The sequence below is a fragment of the Mobula birostris genome, chromosome 6 (assembly GCF_030028105.1).
Source record: "Mobula birostris isolate sMobBir1 chromosome 6, sMobBir1.hap1, whole genome shotgun sequence".
Classification (NCBI taxonomy): domain Eukaryota; kingdom Metazoa; phylum Chordata; class Chondrichthyes; order Myliobatiformes; family Myliobatidae; genus Mobula; species Mobula birostris.
The window spans coordinates 144491426-144514181 of NC_092375.1; the positions used below are offsets into that span (position 1 = coordinate 144491426).

General features: G+C 38.8%; 1 protein-coding gene across 1 annotated transcript in view; it reads right to left on the bottom strand.

The window, feature by feature from the left end:
- LOC140198605 (protein unc-80 homolog) overlaps positions 1–22756 on the bottom strand; it is a 227770-nt gene that overhangs the window by 60634 nt on the left and 144380 nt on the right. The window contains 7 exon segments of the mRNA XM_072259605.1: positions 2012–2106; positions 5916–6099; positions 7049–7135; positions 12795–12895; positions 15740–15883; positions 16034–16165; positions 18987–19173. Of these exon segments, the coding sequence (XP_072115706.1) occupies positions 2012–2106; positions 5916–6099; positions 7049–7135; positions 12795–12895; positions 15740–15883; positions 16034–16165; positions 18987–19173 (930 nt within the window).

The following is a 22756-nucleotide window of genomic DNA, read 5'->3' on the forward strand; positions in this document are numbered from 1 at the left end:
AGATAGAAACTCATTGAGTTTAAAGAAAGATTGAGCTGGTGGGGGCTCCAAGAGAGATATCATAGGAAAGCAGGTGGGCGATGAGATGGTGATTATCAAACTATTTTCTTCTTTAGACTAAGGCATTGATATAAACTAGAATCAGGAATTATAGCATGCAATATTAAATTTAGTAAATTAGAGAAAGTAGCCAATTTAAGTATAACTATAAATAATAATTGAAGAAAGACTAATTAAATAAGACCTTTCTAAGACATAGGAGGGCAGACTGTGAGTCTCGATTACAGAAATTTACAGATACTGATAATTATCCTGAGTAATGGTGTCTGTGGTAAATGTCTCTAGCCCAGTTATTGACTGCAATTTGAATTGGGAACATTCTGATGCTTAAGGGTCAAGCTGTTTCTACCCACTAGTTGCAAGGAAAGCATGCCCAAGATGGGCAAACCGTGACCCTTATAGAGTCAGATAGAAAAGTTTACGAGAAGCTGAAGAAGAAGTTTGTAAAAACAGTTCTTGCAGGTTTGAGGCACTTAGCATCTTTGAATAAAGAAGATAAATTGCAAAGTGGACAGACATATTGGAGACCAAAGTACAGTGGTTCAGAAACTTGTCGAAAGGGTGAAGGGCAGGATAGTAATCTGGTAGTAATAGGGCACTCTAACATTAGGGACACAGTTAGCATTCTCTGCAGCCAAGGACAACGATGCTTTGCCTTTCCATGAAGTTGATATGAGATATCTCTCAGTAGCTGAAGAACAGTTTTGAAAGGCAGGGAATAAATACAGTTGTTGTGACCCACGCTGAAACAAATAATATAGGTAGGAAAATGAATGAGGCTAAAGGGATGTCATCAATTAGGATCTAAACTTTAAAAAAATAGCAGAGGTAATAATTTGATGTAGAGGGGCATTTCAATATCTCAGCAATAGTCACCACAAAATAACATGCTTTTAAGATGATGATTGAAAAAAAATACAAGTTTGACAAAAGGCAATATTGAATAGCTTAAAAAAAAACCTCAGAAATGAAGGTTGAGGGGTCACCAAACTTTAACATTATAAAGGATGGATGCAGGGAGTATGTTTCCACTTATCTGGAAATGGTTAACTAGTGGGCATTATTATAAGATAGTCAGCTCAAAATCCAAATGGTTATTTAGAAAAAAAATATTCAATGCATGATAAGAATATGGAAGGCTCCATCCAGAAATGGTTGAAGCAAACAGCAAAGATGCATTTAGATGGAAGCTAAACAAGCACAATTGAGATTTTCTCAATTGAGAAGTTAGAAGACTTGGATGAGAAAGGCAAGAAGTTAGTATGGGCCAGGCTGGCTCGATGGTCCATTATTATGCCATATAGTCTATGTAATAATGACTTAATACCTGAAATCCTCCTCACGTCATCCTCTAATATTTTCATCAAAACCAAAGCTCAATTTTGAATTACCATAACAAAATTTTTGCACAGTTTTACTGCATTCAATTCAATTGTACTCACCAAAATGCAAATTCTGCAAAATTGAATAATGTCAGCAGTGAGATCTTTGGTCAAATAATGTGGGTCTTAACTATAATTTTCCATCCATTAAAATATATGATAGTGTTTAAAATTTTAAAGCTAGGATCATAATTTTGTGTGCTTATGTATTATAAACACAAAAAGTAAAAAAAAGCAAAAAGAGTAACTGCTGTAACTAAACATCTAATGGGAAAGGAATGAATACTTGATAAATATTGACATAAATTGAACACATAACATTAAAATTAAATAACTAAGAGGTATAAACCGAAAGGGAATCAATGTATAAAAAACACAAAAAGATAGAGCAAACTTACAACATACATGAATGTAAATACCATATATTAGTATCAGGCACTTTTAATGCAACAATAACACATTAGGAATGAAGTATTCACTATATGGTACTTAGTATAACAACCACACAATATGATAAATCCAATGATCAAAAAGAATGTAAATTCTTTATTGAAATAATATCTCCTCACCTTTAGAACAGCTTCAAATTGTGTATCTTCATGCACAGGAAGTTGTGTTGGAATATCACACTCATTCTGTCCATGAACAACTAAAGTCTTTGTTCCTGGTGTAACAAAAAGCCCAACATCGACATAAATTCTTTGCTATAAAGATTAAGCAATTAATTAGCAACTGCCTTATTACAAAAAGATAAACTTCAGTGCCATATAATGACCTTTTTTCTATTAGCAGCAAGTGGTCAGATTTGGTTAGTGCAGACACATGCAGATTTGTATTTCAGACAGAAGCTGGTTGGGTATCTGAAATAACTTGCAGAAGTATAGAAGTGATTGGGGAAGTGGAGCTAATAGGATTGCTCATAAACAGAGCTAGTACAAACTTGAAAAGCCAAAATTGCATGTATTTGTGGAAAAAGTATGTGAACCTTTGCTTTCAGAAACTGGTGTGTACCCCTTGTACAGCAATTACTTCAACCAGACATTTCCTGTAACTGTTGATCAATTCTACACATCGGCTTGGAGGGATTTTAGGCTATTTCTCCTTACAAAACTGCTTCAACTCTGGGATGTTGGTGGGCTTCCTTGCATGAACTGATTGCTTCAGGTCCTTTCAAAACATTTCTATAGGATTAAGGTCAGAACTTTGACTCAACCATTCCAAAACACAGATTTTCTTCTTTTAAAACAATTCTGTTGTTGATTTACTTTTGTCTTTCCAATCATTGTCTTATTGCATTATCCAACTTCTATTAAGCTTCCGTTAACAGACTGCTACCCTGATATTCTCCTGTAAAATGTCTTGATAGAATTTCGAATTCATTAGTCCCTCAATGATTAAAAGCTGTCCAGGCCCTGAGGCAGCAAAGCAGCCTCAAACCATGATGCTCCTTCCACCATGCTTCACAGTTGGGATGAGCCGCAGACATAGTAATATGAGTCCAGACATAGCAATGTGCACTTCTGCCAAAAAGTTCAACTTCTGTCTCATCTTTCCACACAACTTTGTCCCAGAGGCACTGCAGAACATCCAGGTGATCTTTTGCAAACTTTTTACTTTTACTTTTTACTTTATGCTTTATTGTCGCCAAACAATTGATACTAGAGCGTACAATCATCACAGCGATATTTGATTCTGCTTTTCGTGCTCCCTAGAGTACAAATCGACTGTAAATATTAAAAATTTAAATTATAAATCATAAATAGAAAATAGAAAAGGGAAAGTAAGGTAGTGCAAAAAAACAGAGAGGCAGGTCCGGATATTTGCTGGGTATGGCCCAGATCCGGATCAGGATCCATTCAGCAGTCTTATCACAGTTGGAAAGAAGTTGTTCCCAAATCTGGCCGTATGAGTCTTCAAGCTCCTGAGCCTTCTCCCGGAGGGAAGAAGGACGAAAGTGTGTTGGCTGGGTGGGTCATGTCCTTGATTATCCTGGCAGCACTGCTCCGACAGCGTGCGGTGTAAAGTGAGTCCAAGGATGGAAGGTTGGTTTGTGTGATGTGCTGGGCTCAGTGCTGTTGCTACTCTCCCTAGGAGTGGGTACCCTGCAAAGATCACACAAACTAGAGATGTGCAGCAATGCTTTCTTTGGAAAGTAGTGGTTTCCTCCATGGTGTCCTTCCCCGAACACCATTTTTGTTAGACACATGAACAGAGACTTTAGTAAGTTCTAGAGATTTCTGCAGGTCTTTTGCAGTTACCCTTGGGTTCTTTTTCATCTCCCTCAGCATTACACCTTGTGCTCTTGGTGTGATCTTTGCAGGATGCCCACCCCTAGGGAGTAGCAACAGTACTGAATTTGTTTCCTTACTGTAGACAATTTCCCCTACTGTGGACTGATGAACACTCAGGTCTTTAGAAATGCTATTGTAACCTTTACCAGCTTCATGCATCTCTACAATTCTTCTTCTAAGGTCCTCTGAAAGTTGTTTTGATCAAGGCCTGGTGTATATAAACAGATCTTTCTTGAGAAGAGCAGGCTATGTCAGTAACCTGACTTTTTACGTCTTTTTTATAGGGCGGGGCACCTCTACAACCCATACCTCCAATCTCATCTCATTGATTGGAAAACATGACTCCAAATAGCTTTTGTAGAAGGCATTACCTCAGAGGTTCACATACTTTTTCCAACACATACATGTAATATTAGGTCATTTTTCTCAATAAATAAATGAGCAAGTATAATGTTTTTTTGTGTGTTATGCATTTAATTGGGTTCTCTTTATTTAGTTTTTGGACATGCAAAGATCTGATCATATTTTTGTCATATTTATGCAGAAATAAAGAAAATTCTGCAGGGTTCCAACTTTCTAGCACCACTGTATGTGAATGGATATCCTATTTGGTTAAATATTACTCCTCTGAAATCCTTTGGGATGTTTTCCTGTGTTAACAACACTTCAAGCTGATGAACAAGGGCCGCCATTTATTTACAGTCCCACAACTGGATTACGGGATATTCATCTTTCAGCAGTTAATTATATTACTGTACTGCTGTTGGGATCAACAGCTTGTTCCGTTGAGGACACACATGCTTCAGCTGGACCTAATATGGATAGGATATGCAGGACACATGGGGATACTGGGGAGACACTCAGCTCATGTTCAAGTTCAAATTCGTTTACTGTCATTCATCTGGACTCATGTATACCACCAAATGACACAACACTCCTCCAGACTACGGTGCACTACACAGTACAATATAACTCACACACAACACATAACGTATTAAGACCACAAATAATAAAGTGCATATATGACACAAGCTAAAAAGTAAACAGTATAATGCTACTGGTGTTTCATACATAATGAGACCTGGGAGGTGGTAGGGAGGTCAATAGTTTTACAGCTTGAGGGAAGAAGCTATTTCTCACCCTAACCATTCTGGTCCTAATGCTGTGGTACCTCCTGCCTGATGGTAGGGGGTCAAAGAGATTGTTGGACGGATGGGAGGGATCATTGACCATGCTAAGGGCTCTGTGTACACAGCACTCCTAATAAATATCTCTAACAAGTGAAAGAGATCCTTTCAGCAGACCTCGCAATCCATTGTGGTACGTGTTCAGATGCCTTGACATTCCCATACCATGTGGTGATGCAGGAGGTCAGGATGCTCTCGATAGTTCTCCTGTAAAAATGGGGGAAGAGGGATCCTCATACCTCAATATCCTTAGGAAGTGAAGATGCTGTTGGGGTTTCTTGACCAAAGTGTAGGTGTTGGAGGGACCAGTTGAAGTCATCTGTAATATGGTCTCCCAGAAACTTGGTGCTCCTAATTCTCTGAATGCAGGCGCTGTGCATGTGCAGTGATGAGTGGCCAACACCTTCCTAAAAATCTAAAATCATCTCTGTGGTCTAGTCAATATTGAGGCTCAATCTGTTGTGCTCGCACCATTCCACCAGTGTGTGTCTCTCGCTCCCCTCAGTACACTGTCTCATTGTCGTCGTTGAGCGAAATTGATGAATGGGTTTGAACTTGATCTAGCAATGCAGTCACGTGTCACCAGTGTGAACAGCAGCGGCTGAACATCTAGCCCCAGGGAGACACGCGTTTTCCAATGAAGCAGCCGCACATCTTTACACCATTACTCTAACACTGAACTTCTGCTGTGAGGGACCCATTTCTAGTAGGGACATCACCATTAACAGAGCCTCAACTGAAGCTACGAAAAGAATTTCTCGCCTTGACATCAAACAATGGCAGCTAGTCAAGAGGTGACAGCAGTGTAGAGAAAGAAATCTGATACAATGTTAGTAACCAAATCACAATTTACAGTTTGTGACTGCTAAGTAGCAATCAATCGATCTCTGCAAATGCACAAAAATGATAAGTAGTTGAAAGTAATTAGAATTCAGAAAAAGAATGTTTCACATCATTTGTCACTGCTTGTTTTTGTTAGGCAGCTGTGCACCTACCTGGCATTGAGGCTGTGACAAGCAGCTTGACTTCACACTGTTCTTTTTTCATTGTTTGCTTCAGGTCTTTGAAGAAAAGTCCTTCGACATAAACCACAACCTCCCATAGAAAGGTGACAGTGGCTGAGATTGCATCCATGCCCCACTCACAAGGGGTGCGCACAAAATACATAATCAGGCCAACCTGCAAGGCAAAAGGAAGTGATGAAAACTAAACGTGTTTCAGTATGGAGGGAAATTGTGTAATCAACTGATCAACTGAGGGCAAGGCTATCCTGTGTATTTCTAGGCCATGCTCATTCCCACACCATCATTAGTTCTCCCGCAGATAATTGATATATATAAACAAAATTCATTTGAATGAATTTTGCAGCATTCTTCATGAATTTTATTGCCGTTTAAATAGTTCTATCATAAAATTCATTGAGAAGAATTGGTCAGCTTCTGTCTCAATCCACTAGATTAAAGAAAACAGCTTTAATTTCAGTTAGAAAAGATCAGATGTAACAGTGAATCACATACACAGGAGATTATGCAGATGCTGGAAATCTTGAGCAACACACACAAAGTGCTGGAGGAACTCAGCAATCAGGCAACATCTAGTGTAGAGTAAACAGTCGCTATTTCAGGCCAAGACCTTTCATTGGGACTGGAAAGGAAGGGAACAAAAGCCAGAATAAGATGGTGGGGTCAGAGAAGGTGTACAAACTGGCAAGTGATAGGTGAAACCAGTTAGGGGGAAGGTAGGTGGGTGAGTGAGGGGCAATGAAATAAGAAGCTGGGAGGTGATAGGAGAAAGAGGTGAAGAGCTGAAGGAGGAATCTGACAGGAGAGGACAGCGGACATGGAAGAGAAAAGGAGAAGGGGCATCAGAGGGAGGTGATAGGCGGGTGAGGAAAAGAGAAAGGATGGGAAGTGAACCAGAATGGAGAATGGAAGAGAGAAAGGGGAGGGGGAGAAATTACCAGACGTTAGAGAAATCAATGTTCATGCCATCCCGTTGGAGAATACCCTGATAGAATATGGTGTGACAACATGAATGGAACTGGATGGTTTATATTTAAAGCTTATTGTATTATTGCTTAGGAATGGTTAATAATACCTAAGTAATTAATAACACCACTAATACTCACCAGATAGTTGAAAAGTATATGAGATGTCTGAGCTGGCATATCTCCGATATTCAACAGAAGTTTTCGCAGCATGTAGATCAGTTCATCCTTCAAAGAAGAGTGCAATTTAGCAAACACCATTGGATTTTTATAAATTTATAAAGTAAAAAAAATTCTCAAAATAATACTTTGAAAATGTTAAAATATTTCACCTGTCGTTATAATTTATTATTTATGTTACATTAGTCTATTATTGACAATTGGAAAGTGTTCTATTTATGATTCAATCAATGCATCCTTTGTAGTATTTTCATTTGCTCTAACTTTCTCCCACATAAAATGGCAATCAAAATTTTATTTACTTCATTGGCCACATTAAATGGGCACTTTTGTCTCAAATGTCGAGGATTGGAAGATTGCAAACGTTGTTCCCTTGCCCAAGAAAGGGAGTAGAAATAACCCAGGAAATTATAGACCAGTGAGTCTTACTTCAGTGGTGGGCAAGTTGTTGGAAAAGATCCTGAGAGACAGGATTTATGAACATTTGGAAAGACATAATCTGATTAGGGATAGTCAGCATGGCTTTGTCAAGGGCAGGTCGTGCCTTACAAACCTGATTGAATTCTTTTTGAGGATGTAACAAAACACATTGATGAAGAGAGAGCAGAGTATGTAGTGTATATGGATTTCAGTAAGGCATTTGATAAGGTTCCCCATGCGAGGCTCACTCAGAAAGTATTGAGGCTTTGTGGATCCAGAATTGGCTTGCCCACAGAAGGCAAAGGGTGGTTGTGGATGGTTCATATTCTGCATGGAGGACAGTGATCAGTGGTGTTCCACAGGGATCTGTTCAGGGACCCCTCCTCTTTGTGATTTTTATAAATGACCTGGATGACGAAGTAGAAAGGTGGGTTAGTAAGTTTGCCGATGACACAAAAGTTGGGGGTGTTGTGGATAGTCTGGAGAGTTGTCAGAGGTTATAGTGGGACATCAATAGAATGCAGAACTGGGCTGAGAAGTGGCAGATGGAGTTCAACCCAGCTAAGTGTGAAGTCGTTCATTTCGGTAGGTCACATTTGAAGACAGAATATTAACGGTAAGACTCATGGCAGTGTGGAGGATCAGAGAGATCTTGGGGTCTGTGTCCATAGGACACTCAAAGCTGCTGTGCATGTTGACAGTGTAATTAAGAAGGCGTCTGGTGTGTTGGCTGTTATCAACAGCAGGATTGAGTTCAAGAACTGTGAGGTAATGCTACAGCTATATAAGACCTTAGTTTGACCCCACTTGGAGTACTGTGTTCAGTTCTGGTCACCTCATTAGAGGAAGGAGAGAGTGCAGAGGAGATTTACAAGGATGTTGCCTTAATTGGGGAGCATGCCTTATGAGAATAGGTTGAGTGAACTTGGCCTTTTCTCCTTGGAGCAAAGGAGGATGAGAGGTGACCTGACAGACGTGTATAAAATGATGAGAAGCACCGATCGTATAGTAGCCACAGCTCTTTCCCAGGGCTGAAATGGCTAACACGAGGGGGCAAAGTTTAAGGTGGTTGGAATTAGGTACAAGGGGGATGTCAGAGGTAAGTTTTTCACACAGAGAGTGGTGGGTGCGTGGAATGCACTGCCGGCGAAGGTGGTAAAGGCAGGTACAATAGGGTCTTTTAAGAGACTCTTAGATAGGTACATGGAGCTTAGAAAAATAGTGGGCTATGCTGTAGGGAAATTCAAGGCAGCTTCTAGAGCAGGTTACGTGGTCGGCACAACATTGTGGGCCGAAGGGCCTGTAATGTGCTGTAAATTTTCTATGTTCTATGTTCTAATAGGAAGCTATTTTGTGGGAAGATCCATTTAAAATAAAGCTGATTAAATCAATAGACTCACTGTGTGATTAAGATTCCAGTTCCCAATTTGAAGCCATCACTGACTCATGAAGACAAACAAAAAAAAAATGATAGTATTGCCTTTGAGATACACTCATCGCTATCTCTAAAATACATTGTTCAGGAAATAGCATTTCACATTATTATGAATCTAATGATTAATCGATAATAGTCTGGCTTGTGACAGAAATCCTATAAAAGCCTTTATACTGAAAATTAATTAAAGAAGAAAACTTAAGACAGAAATTTACAATTGAAGTAAGGAATAGATTTCAAAGTCTAGAAATAGAATCTGTCGAAGATGATAGCAATTATGTAGAAATGAAGTTTAACTCTCAAAAGGATGCCTTGATAGAATCAGCAAAGTCAGTGATTCCTAAAAAAGAAAAAAGCACAAGGAATAAATGGATGACAGAAGAAATCAAAAATCTAATGGAAGAAAGGAGACAGAAGAAAGCAAATCCTATCCAATATAAGTCCTTTGATAAAAAAGTTAAAGGCTTATGTCAAAAAGCCAAAGAAGAATGGTTAAACCAGGAATGTGAGCAAATAGAAAGAACCCCTATTACTGATCCAAAAGGTTACATCAACAAATCAAGAATATCACTGGTAAAAAAGCTCCTCTGTTCTTCAGGTGGATGTTTGAAAGCAAAAGATGGTACCATTATCATGGAAAAGATGAGATTATGAACAGATGGACTGAGTATATTCAGGAATTGTTTGAAGATGATTGAGGTGAAAAACCAGAAATTAAGAAAAACATTGAGGGTCCAAGTATTTTAAAATCTGAAGTTTGTAATGCAATAAATAAGATGAAGAAAGTCAGCAGGTCCTGATAGCAGTAACAGAACAAATTATCGCCCTTGAAGATTATGGAATTGAAAAACTTACTGATTTAAACAATGGCATTTATAAAACTGGAATAATACCAGAAGAGATGAAAAAATCAATATTTATCACTCTTCCTAAGAAACCTGGAGCAATAGAATATGAATTACATAGGACCATAAGTTTAATGAGTCATATCACCAAGATACTTCTAAGAATTTTGATGACAAGAGGTAAAAGTAAGATACAAGCTGAAATAGGTAAAGAACAATGTGGTTTTGTGAAAGACAAAGGTACAAGAAACACAATATTGATGTGAAGGATACTATCAGAACAAGCTATTCAAGTGCAAAAAGATTTGTTTGTTTGTTTTATCGACTACACAAAAACACTTGATAAAGTGAAGCACAATAAGTTATTTGAAATATTACAGGAAACTCTAGATCTAGATTCGAAAGACCTCCGCCTAATTAGAAATCTGTACTGGGAACAGACTGCCACTGTAAGAATAGATGGAGAAGTGAGTCAGTTTATGAAAATCAAGAGAGGCGTTAGACAAGGGTGTGTTTTCTCCCCTGATTTATTTAATGTGTACAGTGAAACAATATTACAAAAAAAAGAGACATCTTGGGAATCAAATTTGGCGTTGAAAACATCAATGAGGAAACGAATTGAAGCAGCAGAGATGTGGCTTCTGAGGAGGATGCAAAAAATATCATGGATGAAACGAGTATCTAACGAGGATGTCATGGACAAAGCAAACACAAAAAGAGAAATAATGTATGAGGTCATGAAAAGGCAACATAACTTTATTGGACATGTGATTAGGAAAGAGGAGTTAGAATGCACGGTAATTATTGGAAAGATTGAAGGGAAGAAAGCAAGAGGAAGACAAAGACAAATGATGATGGAGACAGCAGCCAGAGAACTGGAAATGAATACCAATGAATTGATCCACTTGACCCGAAACAGGAGTGTGTGGGCCATGGCAGTCAAAGCTCAAACTGGGCACGGCACCTGATGATGATGATGAATGAAAATTTGGAATTCCAATTTTCCACTTTTATGACATCTAAGCAAAGCCAAGAATGGTAGGTGTTAGATCAGAGCAAATATTTTAAAAGGGAGCTGAAGTATTTTCAGACAAGGTTAATGCAGATGATAATATTAGTCAGTTAACGATGAAACTATTTGAAATTTGGAAATAACTCTGCATAATATAAAATCATAAGTAGATTCTCCATGTTCCCTCATCCAGTGAAATTATTGGCTGGAAGATCTTGAGTGACCAACACACTTACACTAAGTACATATAGCATTAAATCAATAAGCTTATCCCACAGATTAAAAATGTAATTCAAGATATACAGACTGGCATTTTTTTCAGATGTTTATGTGGATATAATTGGCAAGGCCAGTACTCGCCTTTGAGGTTATGCTAGAGTAGTGCTTTTGGTAAAGGTGCTTGATGCTATTGGGTAATGAGTTCCAAGATTCAGATCCATCACTGATGCTTTTTCAAGTCAGGACCACATGTGAATCGAAGGTGAAGTGGCATATGATGATGCTCTCACATACCAGCTGTGCTCTGTCTTTGTCAATAAAGATTGTTGGACTCGGAAGTGCTGTCAGAGTTGTTTGACTGAGATGTATAAATTTAATGCACTTTTCAATGCATCCAGTACACTGACAGTGATGTAGTGATAGAAGAAATAAACTTTCAGGGTAGCAGATGTGGTGCTAATCAAGCAGGTTGCTTTGCTCTGGATAATGTTGAGCTTCTTATGTGTTGTTAGATCTGTACTCACTGCAAGTAGAGAACAAATCATCAGACTCCTGACCATTCCCTTTTAGGAGGGATTTGGGGAGTTGGGTAGTGAGCCTACTGGATATGCAGCACTTGAACTGTCCAATTATAATTGACTGGTCCAGTTGAATTTCTTGTCAGTGGTGACTCCCAGGATGTGGCATTCAACAACAGTGATGACATTGAATATTAAGGGAAAGCAGTTAGAATTGTCCATGATGCAAACCACCATTGACTGGCACTTTAGGGCATAATTTCAGACCCTGCCTGAATATTGTGTCCAGGTCTTGCTGCATTCAAGTGTAGACTGCTTCATTTGATAAGCTGTTGCAAACAGAACTGAATGTCCTGCAATCCTCAATTAACATCCCTTTTTCTAATCTTATGATGCTGAACCTGAGAAACGCCAATATCACATTCTGTGGCTGGGATAAATGACTTCTAAGTACTTAATCCGTCTTCCTACATGTAAAACAATATTTCATCTCATGGGTACTGTTTCCCATTGACTTCAGTGTTATTAGGACTGTGTAATACTAACATGATATCAAGGGTAGTTGCTCTCAACTCACATTGAGAATTCAGTTCTTTGGTCCAAGGCTGCCATGACATCTGCAGCCAAAAGGATGAAGCATGACAAACTGCAGAGCAGTGAGATTACTATGGGTAAAATGTTACCCTCTGTCTCTTTGGTAATGACTGAAAATAGGCTGATCATATGGCAACTATTCAGAATGGACATCCTATTTTTGTCAATGGGAAGTAGGTAGGCTATTTTCAATATTGTTGTCTAGATGCCAGTTTTGCAACGGAGTTTCAAATGCTCTGCTAAAGGTGTAGCTGATTCTGAAAAGTAGCTGAGTTGAGACACTGTCCTGTTGTTTTGTATACTTCTAGAATAGATTCTGATTATCTACTCCATCTATACCTCCTATAATTACATATACGTTTATCAGGTCATCCTTAAGCCACCTTTGCTCCAGGAAAAACAAACCCAGCCTATCCAGTCCCTTCCCATAACAATTCTCCAATCCAGACAACATGCTGGTGAATCTCCTCTGCACTTTCTCTAGTGCAACTACATCCTTCCTATAGTATCGTCAATACTTTGTGGCCATTAACAAGAATAGTTTTATTTTAAATATCCAGTTTATTGCCCAAAATTAAATTGGTTAATAATTATAAATAGTTGCTAGGATTATGAGAAACAACCCAAAATTGATACAAAATACGTTACAAATCTTAATTTTAACCTGACGGTTACTGATGGTGAGCTTCTCCAGAAAATGGCGAAGAACAAGTGCGGGGTCTTCAATCAAACAGTTCCACAATACCTGCTGGGCTACTGCACTCACTGAAAAAAAGAAAAATATCACACCGACTAACATTAACAATAAAAATTATAATTTTATCACTATTACTTCTTAAACAAAACACATTGGCACATCCAATTACGAAGGCTGTTGACCGTGTTAAGTGGGAATGCCTTGCGTTTGGACTTGCAACATTTTCTTTTCTTTTAAATTTACTTTTTGTAATTTATTTTTTATTGAAGTTCATCATCAAACCTTTCCATAAGATGTATTTCAGATACAGTCATATATGCCACAAATCTCCAAATAATATTTATCTGAGGTATACACTATAGAAAAGAGAGGAAAAAAGAACAAGCAAAAGGAGAAAACTATGTACAAGTAGGGAGTGATCATTCTTTTACAACATATTCATTGATTTGTAAGAATAAAATCAGGCCTATGAGGTGTTATGTAGTTAAACCATTTTTCCCAGTGTGAATCAAATTGTTCCAACTTATGATTAACAGATGCTGTTACTTCTCCATCCATTTTGTAAATGTCCATTGTAATTTCCATCCATGCATTTAAAGTTGGGCTCTCCTGTGATAACCATTTCCTGTCTACAACTGTTCTTTGCCTTCTGTGGGCAAGCCAGTTCTTGGATCCATAAAGCAATTTCCCCCTGGATCCCATGTCTCCTTACTTTCCCAATAAGCCTTGCATGGGGTACCTTATCAAATGCCTTGCTGAAATCCATATACATTACATCTACTGCTCTATGTGTTTAGTCACATCCTCAAAAAATTCAATCAGGCTCGTAAGGCATGACCTGCCTTTCACAAACCCATGCTGACTATTCCTAATCATATTATACCTCTCCAAATGTTCATTAATCCTGCCTCTCAGGATCTTCTCCATCAACTTATCAACCACTGAAGTAAGACTCACTGGTCTATAATTTCCTGGGCTATCTCTACTCCCTTTCTTGAATAATGGAACAACATCCGCAACCCTCTAATCCTCCGGAACCTCTCCCAACCCCATTGATGATGCAAAGATCATCGCTAGATGCTCAGCAATCTCCTCCCTCGCCTCCCAATTGGAACCTCTCCCATCCCCATTGATGATGCAAAGATCATCGCCAGATGCTCAGCAATCTCCTCCCTCACCTCCCACAGTAGCCTGGGGTACATCTCGTCTGGTACCGGAGACTTATCCAACTTGATGCTTTCCATCATTACTGATGGGCAATAATTCACCTGTCGCACATTTTTTTTGAAATCCACATTGCCAAATAGAAAGGTTCTCTCCATCACTGAAGATTTGTAAAGTTATTTTAAATAGAGGATGCAACAATGGTAAAAAATAAGATAGTTTGATAGAAATAAATGCTGCTGTCTTTAAGGCATTTTAAACTTCTTGGAAATAAAAGTAAAAGGTTTCATTAAGAAAACGTAGCAAGTATCTTAAGATTTGAAGACATTATGAATGAAATAAAATCCCTGGCATAATATAGAAATAGTGATAATCAAGTGATTACAGAAACAAAAGACATTTATGAAATGTTCTTCACCATTCTTGTGTTCCTCTGAGCTTAAAATGAGTACTTTTCAAGAAATGTTATTGCTGTAGGAAAGAAATGCAACAACCAAACTAATGCACAATTAAATCCCACAAACAACAGTTTCATATCATAGAAACTTCTGTGGTATTGATTTTAAAATAAATTTTGGCCAGTACATCAGGAATAAATGCTTTGTTTTTCTATGTAATAGTCTACGGGAGTCTTTACTTCTACCTAAAAGAAAAGTTTTAACACCTCATCTGGGAAACACCATTGTCATGATAAAACAGTACCTCAGCACCTTGTCATTGTGTCAAATTGTAACAGAAAATACTGGAAATACTCAGTTGGTCAGGGAGAAATAGGTGGCAATGCAGGCTGTGAAGAAGATGCAAAAAGGCTTCAGGGAATACACACGGGTTAAAACGGACACAGGAAATGCAATATAATATGGAATGGAATGAAATATGTAAACATCTGAGCTCATGCACTTCAGCAGGAAAACACAGAAGAGAGTTTGAAAGACATTGCTGTTCAAATGGATGTGGTTGCTACTGTACTCAGAGCACATGAAGTTTTTGAGACCCCTACTGTGGGGAAAGGACTTTGAATATCTACCCTGTCTATGTCTTTCATAATCTTATATATTTCATCCTCCCTCATTCTAGAGAAAACAAACTCAGCCTATCCAGAATAACGTCCAGTAATGAAAGCAACATCCTGGAGGACCTTTTATATACACACACACACACACACATATATAGACACACATGCGCTGTGTTAATTTAAATTTATGTTCACGTACATTTGTCCTCATCTTATAATATACCACGCTGCTGCTGCAAAAAGCTCATTTTCATGGCATTTACATCTTGTTAATGTATACTTATTATAACAATAAATCTGAACTTTAACTAGAGAAAGCTAGAAGTCAAACATGTTTCAAATTGCAGAGTCGGGGAAGGGATAGAGAGAATGAAAAAGGAATGATGGGGTGAAGACCGAAGGACACTGAATTTCACAAAAGGTGATAATGTTAGCTAAAACAGGGCGGTTAATCTTAAATTTCTGACAATCTGTCCACAGGAGGAGTTGAATTAGGACACAGGACATATTTCCAGCATCTGCCAATTTTTTTTTGATGAATTCTGTGGAAGTCCATAATTCATAACCAACTAACTCAAATGCAAGAGTGCTACCAACTGATAAGTATTTAATGATGTTAGGTGTGGAGTTTAAAATATTAATTTCTACAAACTTTAATAGTTCTAATAAGAAATTAAAAACCTGTTTGCTTCAAAACCAAACGAGTAGCTAACCAAGGTATGATAAAAGGTACCTGCCACACCATCTTCTCGTACTTCTCCATCCTCCATGAGGTGAACAATCGGGAGCACAGTGGCACAAATGCATGCAGGAAATACAGCTTGAGGAGGCTGCAATACATGATGTGTTGGAGTGTTCTCTGTTGCATCTTCCTCATCTGCACATAAAACAGATACTAACAAATCTCAACAAGACCATAATTGAAAGAACTGAAGAATTAAAAGATTTAAGATCTTTGCACACAAGGACGAGCAATAATGCAGCTATTTCCTGGTCACCCACAAGTTAACTGGTGGCTGCCGCTTACCTTCAGCACTGACCGCTGATCGCACTGACCACACAGAGCCTCGGCGGAATGAGTAATTTCTATGGGAGGTACTGGACGTGCAGGATGGACTAACAGACAGCCGACGGGAAGCTAAGTTTGCAGCATCCTCAACTGCGAAAGAAAGTCAAAAGTTCTGACTCATAAACTAGTAAGTACATTAAAATGCACATCTTTAAGGTATGATCACAACACATCCGTTCATAATGTTTCTTGTGTGTTTAACAGATTCTTACAAAAAGCAATACACATTTATTTGTACGTTTGTATATTCACTTTAGTGGTAACAGATGATGATAGTTATTCAGTTTTTTTCTGATTTTTCTCAAAAATAATTTTGCTAAATTAAAGTTTTGTCAACCATTACTGACACGTTACAAAGTAATAATAACTCTTTTTACTGTGGATGTAAATGAAGTCCAATGATATCTGGGGACCAGCAGTATGAAAATATTACTGGTGACTACGCTTCAGAATTGTAATGCTCACAGGCCTGGAATAAAAAAAAACACTAATTTGAACACTCAGCTGGCAGCTATGTAGTTAGACCTAGAGGGAATAAAGGGACTAAGAGATTAGTTCAGATAGGATAGATCAAGTACTAAATCAAACACCCTTTCCCAAGCAACGTCAGGATTCTGATCACATTCAACCAGCTCCAGTGGGCACAACACTGGACTCCACTCTAAGCTTTACCATGGTAAAAGATCCTTCAGGGAAAACACTTCTAATGAAATTTTCACACTTCTTCAAAGACATGTTGCATCCTGACGAAATCATGAGAACCCATGGCGCACGACTGCTTGGGCTTGCAGAGAAACATTGGGGAGTTCAGATCTCTCCCAAGGGGAGCACAAGGAGGCCAAATTCAAACAGAATAGAGTATACAGCAATCCCAGCAACCCACACACCCACTTCACCAAGTTCTGCCTCATCCATGGCAGAGTCTGAGGGTCTCACATACGATTTATTTGTCATGTCAGAAATCACAGAAATGTAGTAGAGGAAAGTCAGCCTCAATTCCTGGTACTCAGCGACTGCAATATTCTCAAGCTGTTTGTCTAGCCAACCAATTTAAAGAAGTCTAACAATGAGTGTGCCAAGGAGGAAAAGGCACAATTTGTACTCAAGCTTTTAAATATTATATGGAATTTTAAATAAAGATTGGAATGCATAAGATTAGGGTACAAACCAAATATAAAGATATTAAAACATTAAGAAAACTTAAAATTCACTCTGCCTTAATATATTTATTTATGAGCAAACTAGACAGTGGGGTGACCCGTTAGGGCACCCTTTGAGAGAAGGGTAGTGTAGTCTGATGTGACCAGAATGAACATTAAATTTTCCTGAATGCTATTGGTATCACTTTGCTATGGAAACTGAAGGGGAAAACCTCAGTTTATTAAAGAAGAACGACATGTAGCGAAGCAAATATAGCTCCTCCTCGTTTAACGAAGGACACTTTTAATGGCATCATTTCTGGTTTATCTGCCACCCTCATACCTCTCGTTGTCATTCAGGAGACGTGTAGTCCTTTCATCCCCCGTCTCTTCAGCTCTTCTGCTGTTGTTGTTTGTCTCTGATCCTGGAGACGTGCATGCCTCTCCTCCTCTGTCTCTTCTTCTCTTATCCTTTTTTTTGTCCTGACTCTTTGTTCCTGGAGTCATGCGGCCCTGGCCTCATCCGATTCTTGTTCTCTCTCTCTCCTTGCCACCTCCCGACAATGTTTGGCGTCATCTCTTGACCATAATGTCCTCCTTCCCTTTCCACGCGGCATAATTAGGCTGACCATTGTTTTTACCGTAATGCTGGATAAAAGATACGAAGCAGTAACACCAAAGGATTCTGATTATTCTTGATGATGTGGTTCGCGCTCTCCTAAATGGACATGATATAGTCACCGCTGTCCTCTGACTGCAGCGAAGAGTTTCATGGGTGTCTTGAAGTACATAATTACAATAAGATTTAATTATTTCTTATTGATGGGTGGCAGTTAGATCTGTCCCAATCCTGTACATGTTGATGGTGATTAGCAGAATGTCACCCCTCGAAATAGAGCTGCCCTGCCCTTTTGCTCTGGTAGGTGTCGCTGCTGAGGCTGGCTGTGCACATGCGTCGGGCTGTCGCGTCCCGATTTCCATGATGGCAGATCGGCTCTTGGGTGAAAGGGAGCCTGCTGATTTTTGTGAATGAGCAATTTTATACAAATGTATAACCCTGAACTTTGTCTGCGTTCTGTAAATTAGCGCATTTTAATTCAATTTAGCCAAAAAGAGTGCCGCTGTAATGCACCGTTTGCACTAATTGGAGGCCACAAACAGACAAACTGACAGACAGAACATGAGAGTTTTAGTAGTATATAGATTATAATTCTATGATAATCCATACACTCAGCACATAAGTTCATGGATTCTGGGGGAAAGAAGTGAACAAAAAAACTCTGCCTAGCAATTCAGAGAAAGGAAACATTCTGAAAGTTCTTGAATTCATTGGAAACAAATCTTCAATCATTCTGCAAGCCAGGAGCTTGTTTTTAAGACGTTAATGACCTTCTGGAAAGATAAAACTTGCGGTTTCTCAACTGGCTCCACATCACCATAAGATATACTAAATCCTCTGGGCCTCTCCCTTGTCCACCATAAAGTTTATTCTACAAAGATAGACTCTAATCTGGTCTTGATTTTGAATACTACAATTCAATGACCTCATAATGTTTTACCATTTGAGAGATTATTGTGCTAAACAAAGACAATTTAGCTTTCAAGCCTACGCATTTTTTCTTATTTTTCAGCCATTATATGAGACATATTGAAACCAGGCACAGTAGTGTAGCTGTACTCTGATCTTTCATAATGAGAGAATTACAATTTTTAATGCCTTCTTTTTCCAAAACATCACTGAAGAACTGGTTCATGATTTGAACAGATGTTACCTTCCTCCTCCATTTCTGGTGGTGGAGTGTTAATGGGTTCATAGCATGCTTCTTGTGTGATGGGAATGGCTGTGATTAAGCTGGCTTCTCTACCCAGTCGCTTCTTCTCCTCCTCCTGCTGCAAGTTCTTCAGAATATGCTCTGCTCGCTGATGAGATCGGGAAACTGCACGAGCCGAAAAGGATTTCTGTAACAGATCGTAAGTTAAGGATATTAATACAAATCATTCTGCACATAAGCCAATTCTAGAACGTATCAATAATTTTCAGTATTTCATTGATTATAGAATTGCACAGCACAGGAACAGGCCTTTCAGCCTACAGAGTCTATGCTGACCATAATGCCAATTGAAACAAATTTCACTTGTCTGCATATGCTCTACACCTCTCCATTCCCTGTCTGTTCACGTGCCAGTCAAAATGCCTCTTAAACACTGTTATCATATCTGCTTCCAGTACCTTCCTGAGCAGAACATTCCAGATACTAACTCTGTCTGTGTTTAAAAAATGTCTCATAACTCTCCTTTACACTCCCTCCCCACCCTCTTACCTGGAAGTTGTACTCTCTAACTTTTGGGAAAAAAGACTAACAAGACTCTATAACCATACATACATCTAACCATACAGTACAGTATAATCATACATAGATCTAACCATACAGTACAGTATAACCACACATATATCTATCAGGAATCAGCCCCCCCCCCCCCAGCCTCTGACGCTTCAGGGAAAACAATTAAGTTAGTGCAACTTCTCCTTATAGCTAATACTCTTTAATTCAGGCAACATTTTGGTAAAACCTCTTTTCCAAATCCTGCGCCCAAAACTGGACACAATACACCAAATGTGGCCCAACCACAGTTTTATACAGCTGTGGTATGACTTCCTGACTTTTATACTCAACACCCCAACTGTTGAAGGCAAATATGCTACATGCCTTTTGCTATTAATTTATTTTCATTTAAAACAACACAAGAAAAATTGCATGAAAAGTCATTGCATTTTCCTACCTGACAACAGTGGAGCAGAGTTCGACCATGACAAGGTCGTAGAGCAGAGAAACAGGCACTTCTGCCCACCACGTCCATGCCAGTTTTGTTTTGGCCCATTGTGCCAATCCCAAATGGTGCAGAGGTATAGTGTGAGGATGGGAGAGTGACGGGAAATCATCAGCATGCCCATAAGTGGGGAAAGTACGTGAGAACATTGGTTTTAAAGCAGTATTCAATAGAATGTCAACTCCTTTGCTAAATAGTTAAGAGCACTAACGAGCTGCTCCATCAAAATGATGTCATATCAAAGATAATGAGGAGTGATCTTATAGAGGTTTATAAAATCACGAGGGTGAATGCACACAAACTTTCTCCTGGGATTGGGGAATCTAGAACTAAAAGACATAGGTTTAGGGATATAAACCTTTCCCACCAGAGGGTGGTTAGTAAATGGAATGAGCTATCGGAGGAAGTGGATGAAACAGGTACATTACCAACATTTAATACATTCTTGAATAGGACAAGTTTAGAAGGATATAGGCAAATGGGACGATTTTAGTTGGGAATCCTGATTAGCATGAACCTGTTGGACTGAAGGGTCTGTTGCCATGCTGTACTAAAACTCCAAGAGTGTTAGGACCCAAGACCCAAAACAACACTTGGTCAAGTAGACAGCAGTGATCCCTGCCCTCCCACATTATTTGAGACCTGGACTACAGTAAGCATCTCAAGGCACTGAGAAAGTATCACTTGATAAAACATCTACAAAATTCTCCAAGTTCACTGGAAGAATAAGCAAACTGAGGTGCTTTCATATCCTAGTTACATTCAGTAATGTTGTTCAGGCCATGTCATTCATATATTTGACACCAGACTACCAAAAACAGACTCTTAATTCCATTCTCAGTCAATGAAAGAGATCACCAGCAAACAGAGAAAATGATTCAAGGATATGCTTCAAGTTTCCTTCATAATTACGCTAGAGCTTTAGAGACACACATGGAAAACAGAGTGCAAGAATTGTTATCTTGCAAACACCTTGGAACACTGGTAACCCCAGCTAAAACTGCCTTTAATGTGGAATATACTCAAGAAGAACAAATATTAAAGGCCATTTTGTTCCTAATCACACTATTTAGGCAACTGTTCTTTCTCACATAGTTCTTAGGTAACAAACTTTTCATGGACATAACACTGTTATGTACATACTGTATTCACCCTCATTCGCCACACATAATTTAAGTAATATTCAGTAAAGTAACCATTTTCTGTCCTGCATCAGGCCATGCGTTTTGCCATCACATTTAGGTCAAAGAGTTCATAAACCCATGGCCAGGGAGTATTGATTTAAACAAATACATTTCATTGTCAATCTAGTTAACTACTCTTTTTTGAAACAGAATCTCGTGTTCACATTGTCCAAAACCCCTCCCAAGTCCCAAGTCTGCCAGATCTTGCAGATTGGATCTGTATATATAATGATCTTGATTCTTGTCTGGTTCATAAACATTATTGACTTTATTACTTGATAGATCTGTCTGAAGGTTAGTTACATGTATGAATAAGAAACTTTTTATGAAACACTATTTACTAATCAATAATCTTCAAGACCTTGGCCTTAGTACCTTATTGTGCAATTGAATCGATTTCCTCACTTGCAGACCCCAGTGAGTTCAAATTGACAACAGCATCCCCTCCACAATCCCCCTCAGCACAGGTGCACCACAACGCTGTGTGCTTAGCCCCCTGCTCTACTCACATTGCACTTATGGCTGTGTTGCTAAGCAGAGCTCCAATGCCATTTTCAGATTTGCTGATGACACCATTATCATAGGTCGAATCAAAGGTGGTGACGAATCAGTATATGGGAGGGAAGTTGAAAATCTGGTTGAGCAATGCCACAACAATAACCCATTGCTCAATGTCAGCAAGACCAGGGAGCTGATTATTGATTACAGGAGGAAGAAACCAGAGCTTCATGAACCAATCTTCATCGGGGGATCAGAGGTGGAGAGGGTCAGTGACTTTAACTTCCTTGGTGTTATTATTTCAGAGGACCTGGGCCCAGAATTATGAGGAAAGCATGGCAGACTCTCTACTTCCTTAGGGGTTTGTGGAGATTCAGCATGACACCCAAACTTCTGAGTGTCTGTGGTAGAGAGAACATTGACTAGCTGTATTACAGCCTGGAATGGAAACACCAATGCCCTTGAATGGAAAATCCTTCAAAAAGCAGTGGATACTGCCCAGTTCATCATGGGTAAAGCCCTTCCCACCATTGAGCCCATTTACATGGAGTGTTGTTGCAGGAAAGCAGCATTCATTATCATGGAGCCCCACTCCCACCCCCCAAGCCATGCTTCCTTCTCGCTACTGCCATCAGAAAGAAGATATAGGAGTTTCAGATCTCACACCACCAATTTCAGGAACAATTATTAACTCTCAATCATCAGGTTCTTGAGCCTGAGGTGATAACTTCACTCAACTTCACTTGCTCCATCACTGAAATGTTTCCACAATCTATAGATTCACTTTCAAAGGCTCTTCATATCATGTTCTCAGTACTTAATAATAATTATTATTATTATTTGTTTCTTTTTATATTTGCACAATTGTCTTTTGCATACTAGTTGTACACCCATTTGGTGTGGTCTTCCATTGTTTCTATTACGGTTATCATACTATTCTGGATTTATTAAGTATGTCTGCAAGAAAATGAATCTCAGGGTTATATATGGTGATATACATGTAATTTGATAATACACCTACTTTGAATTTT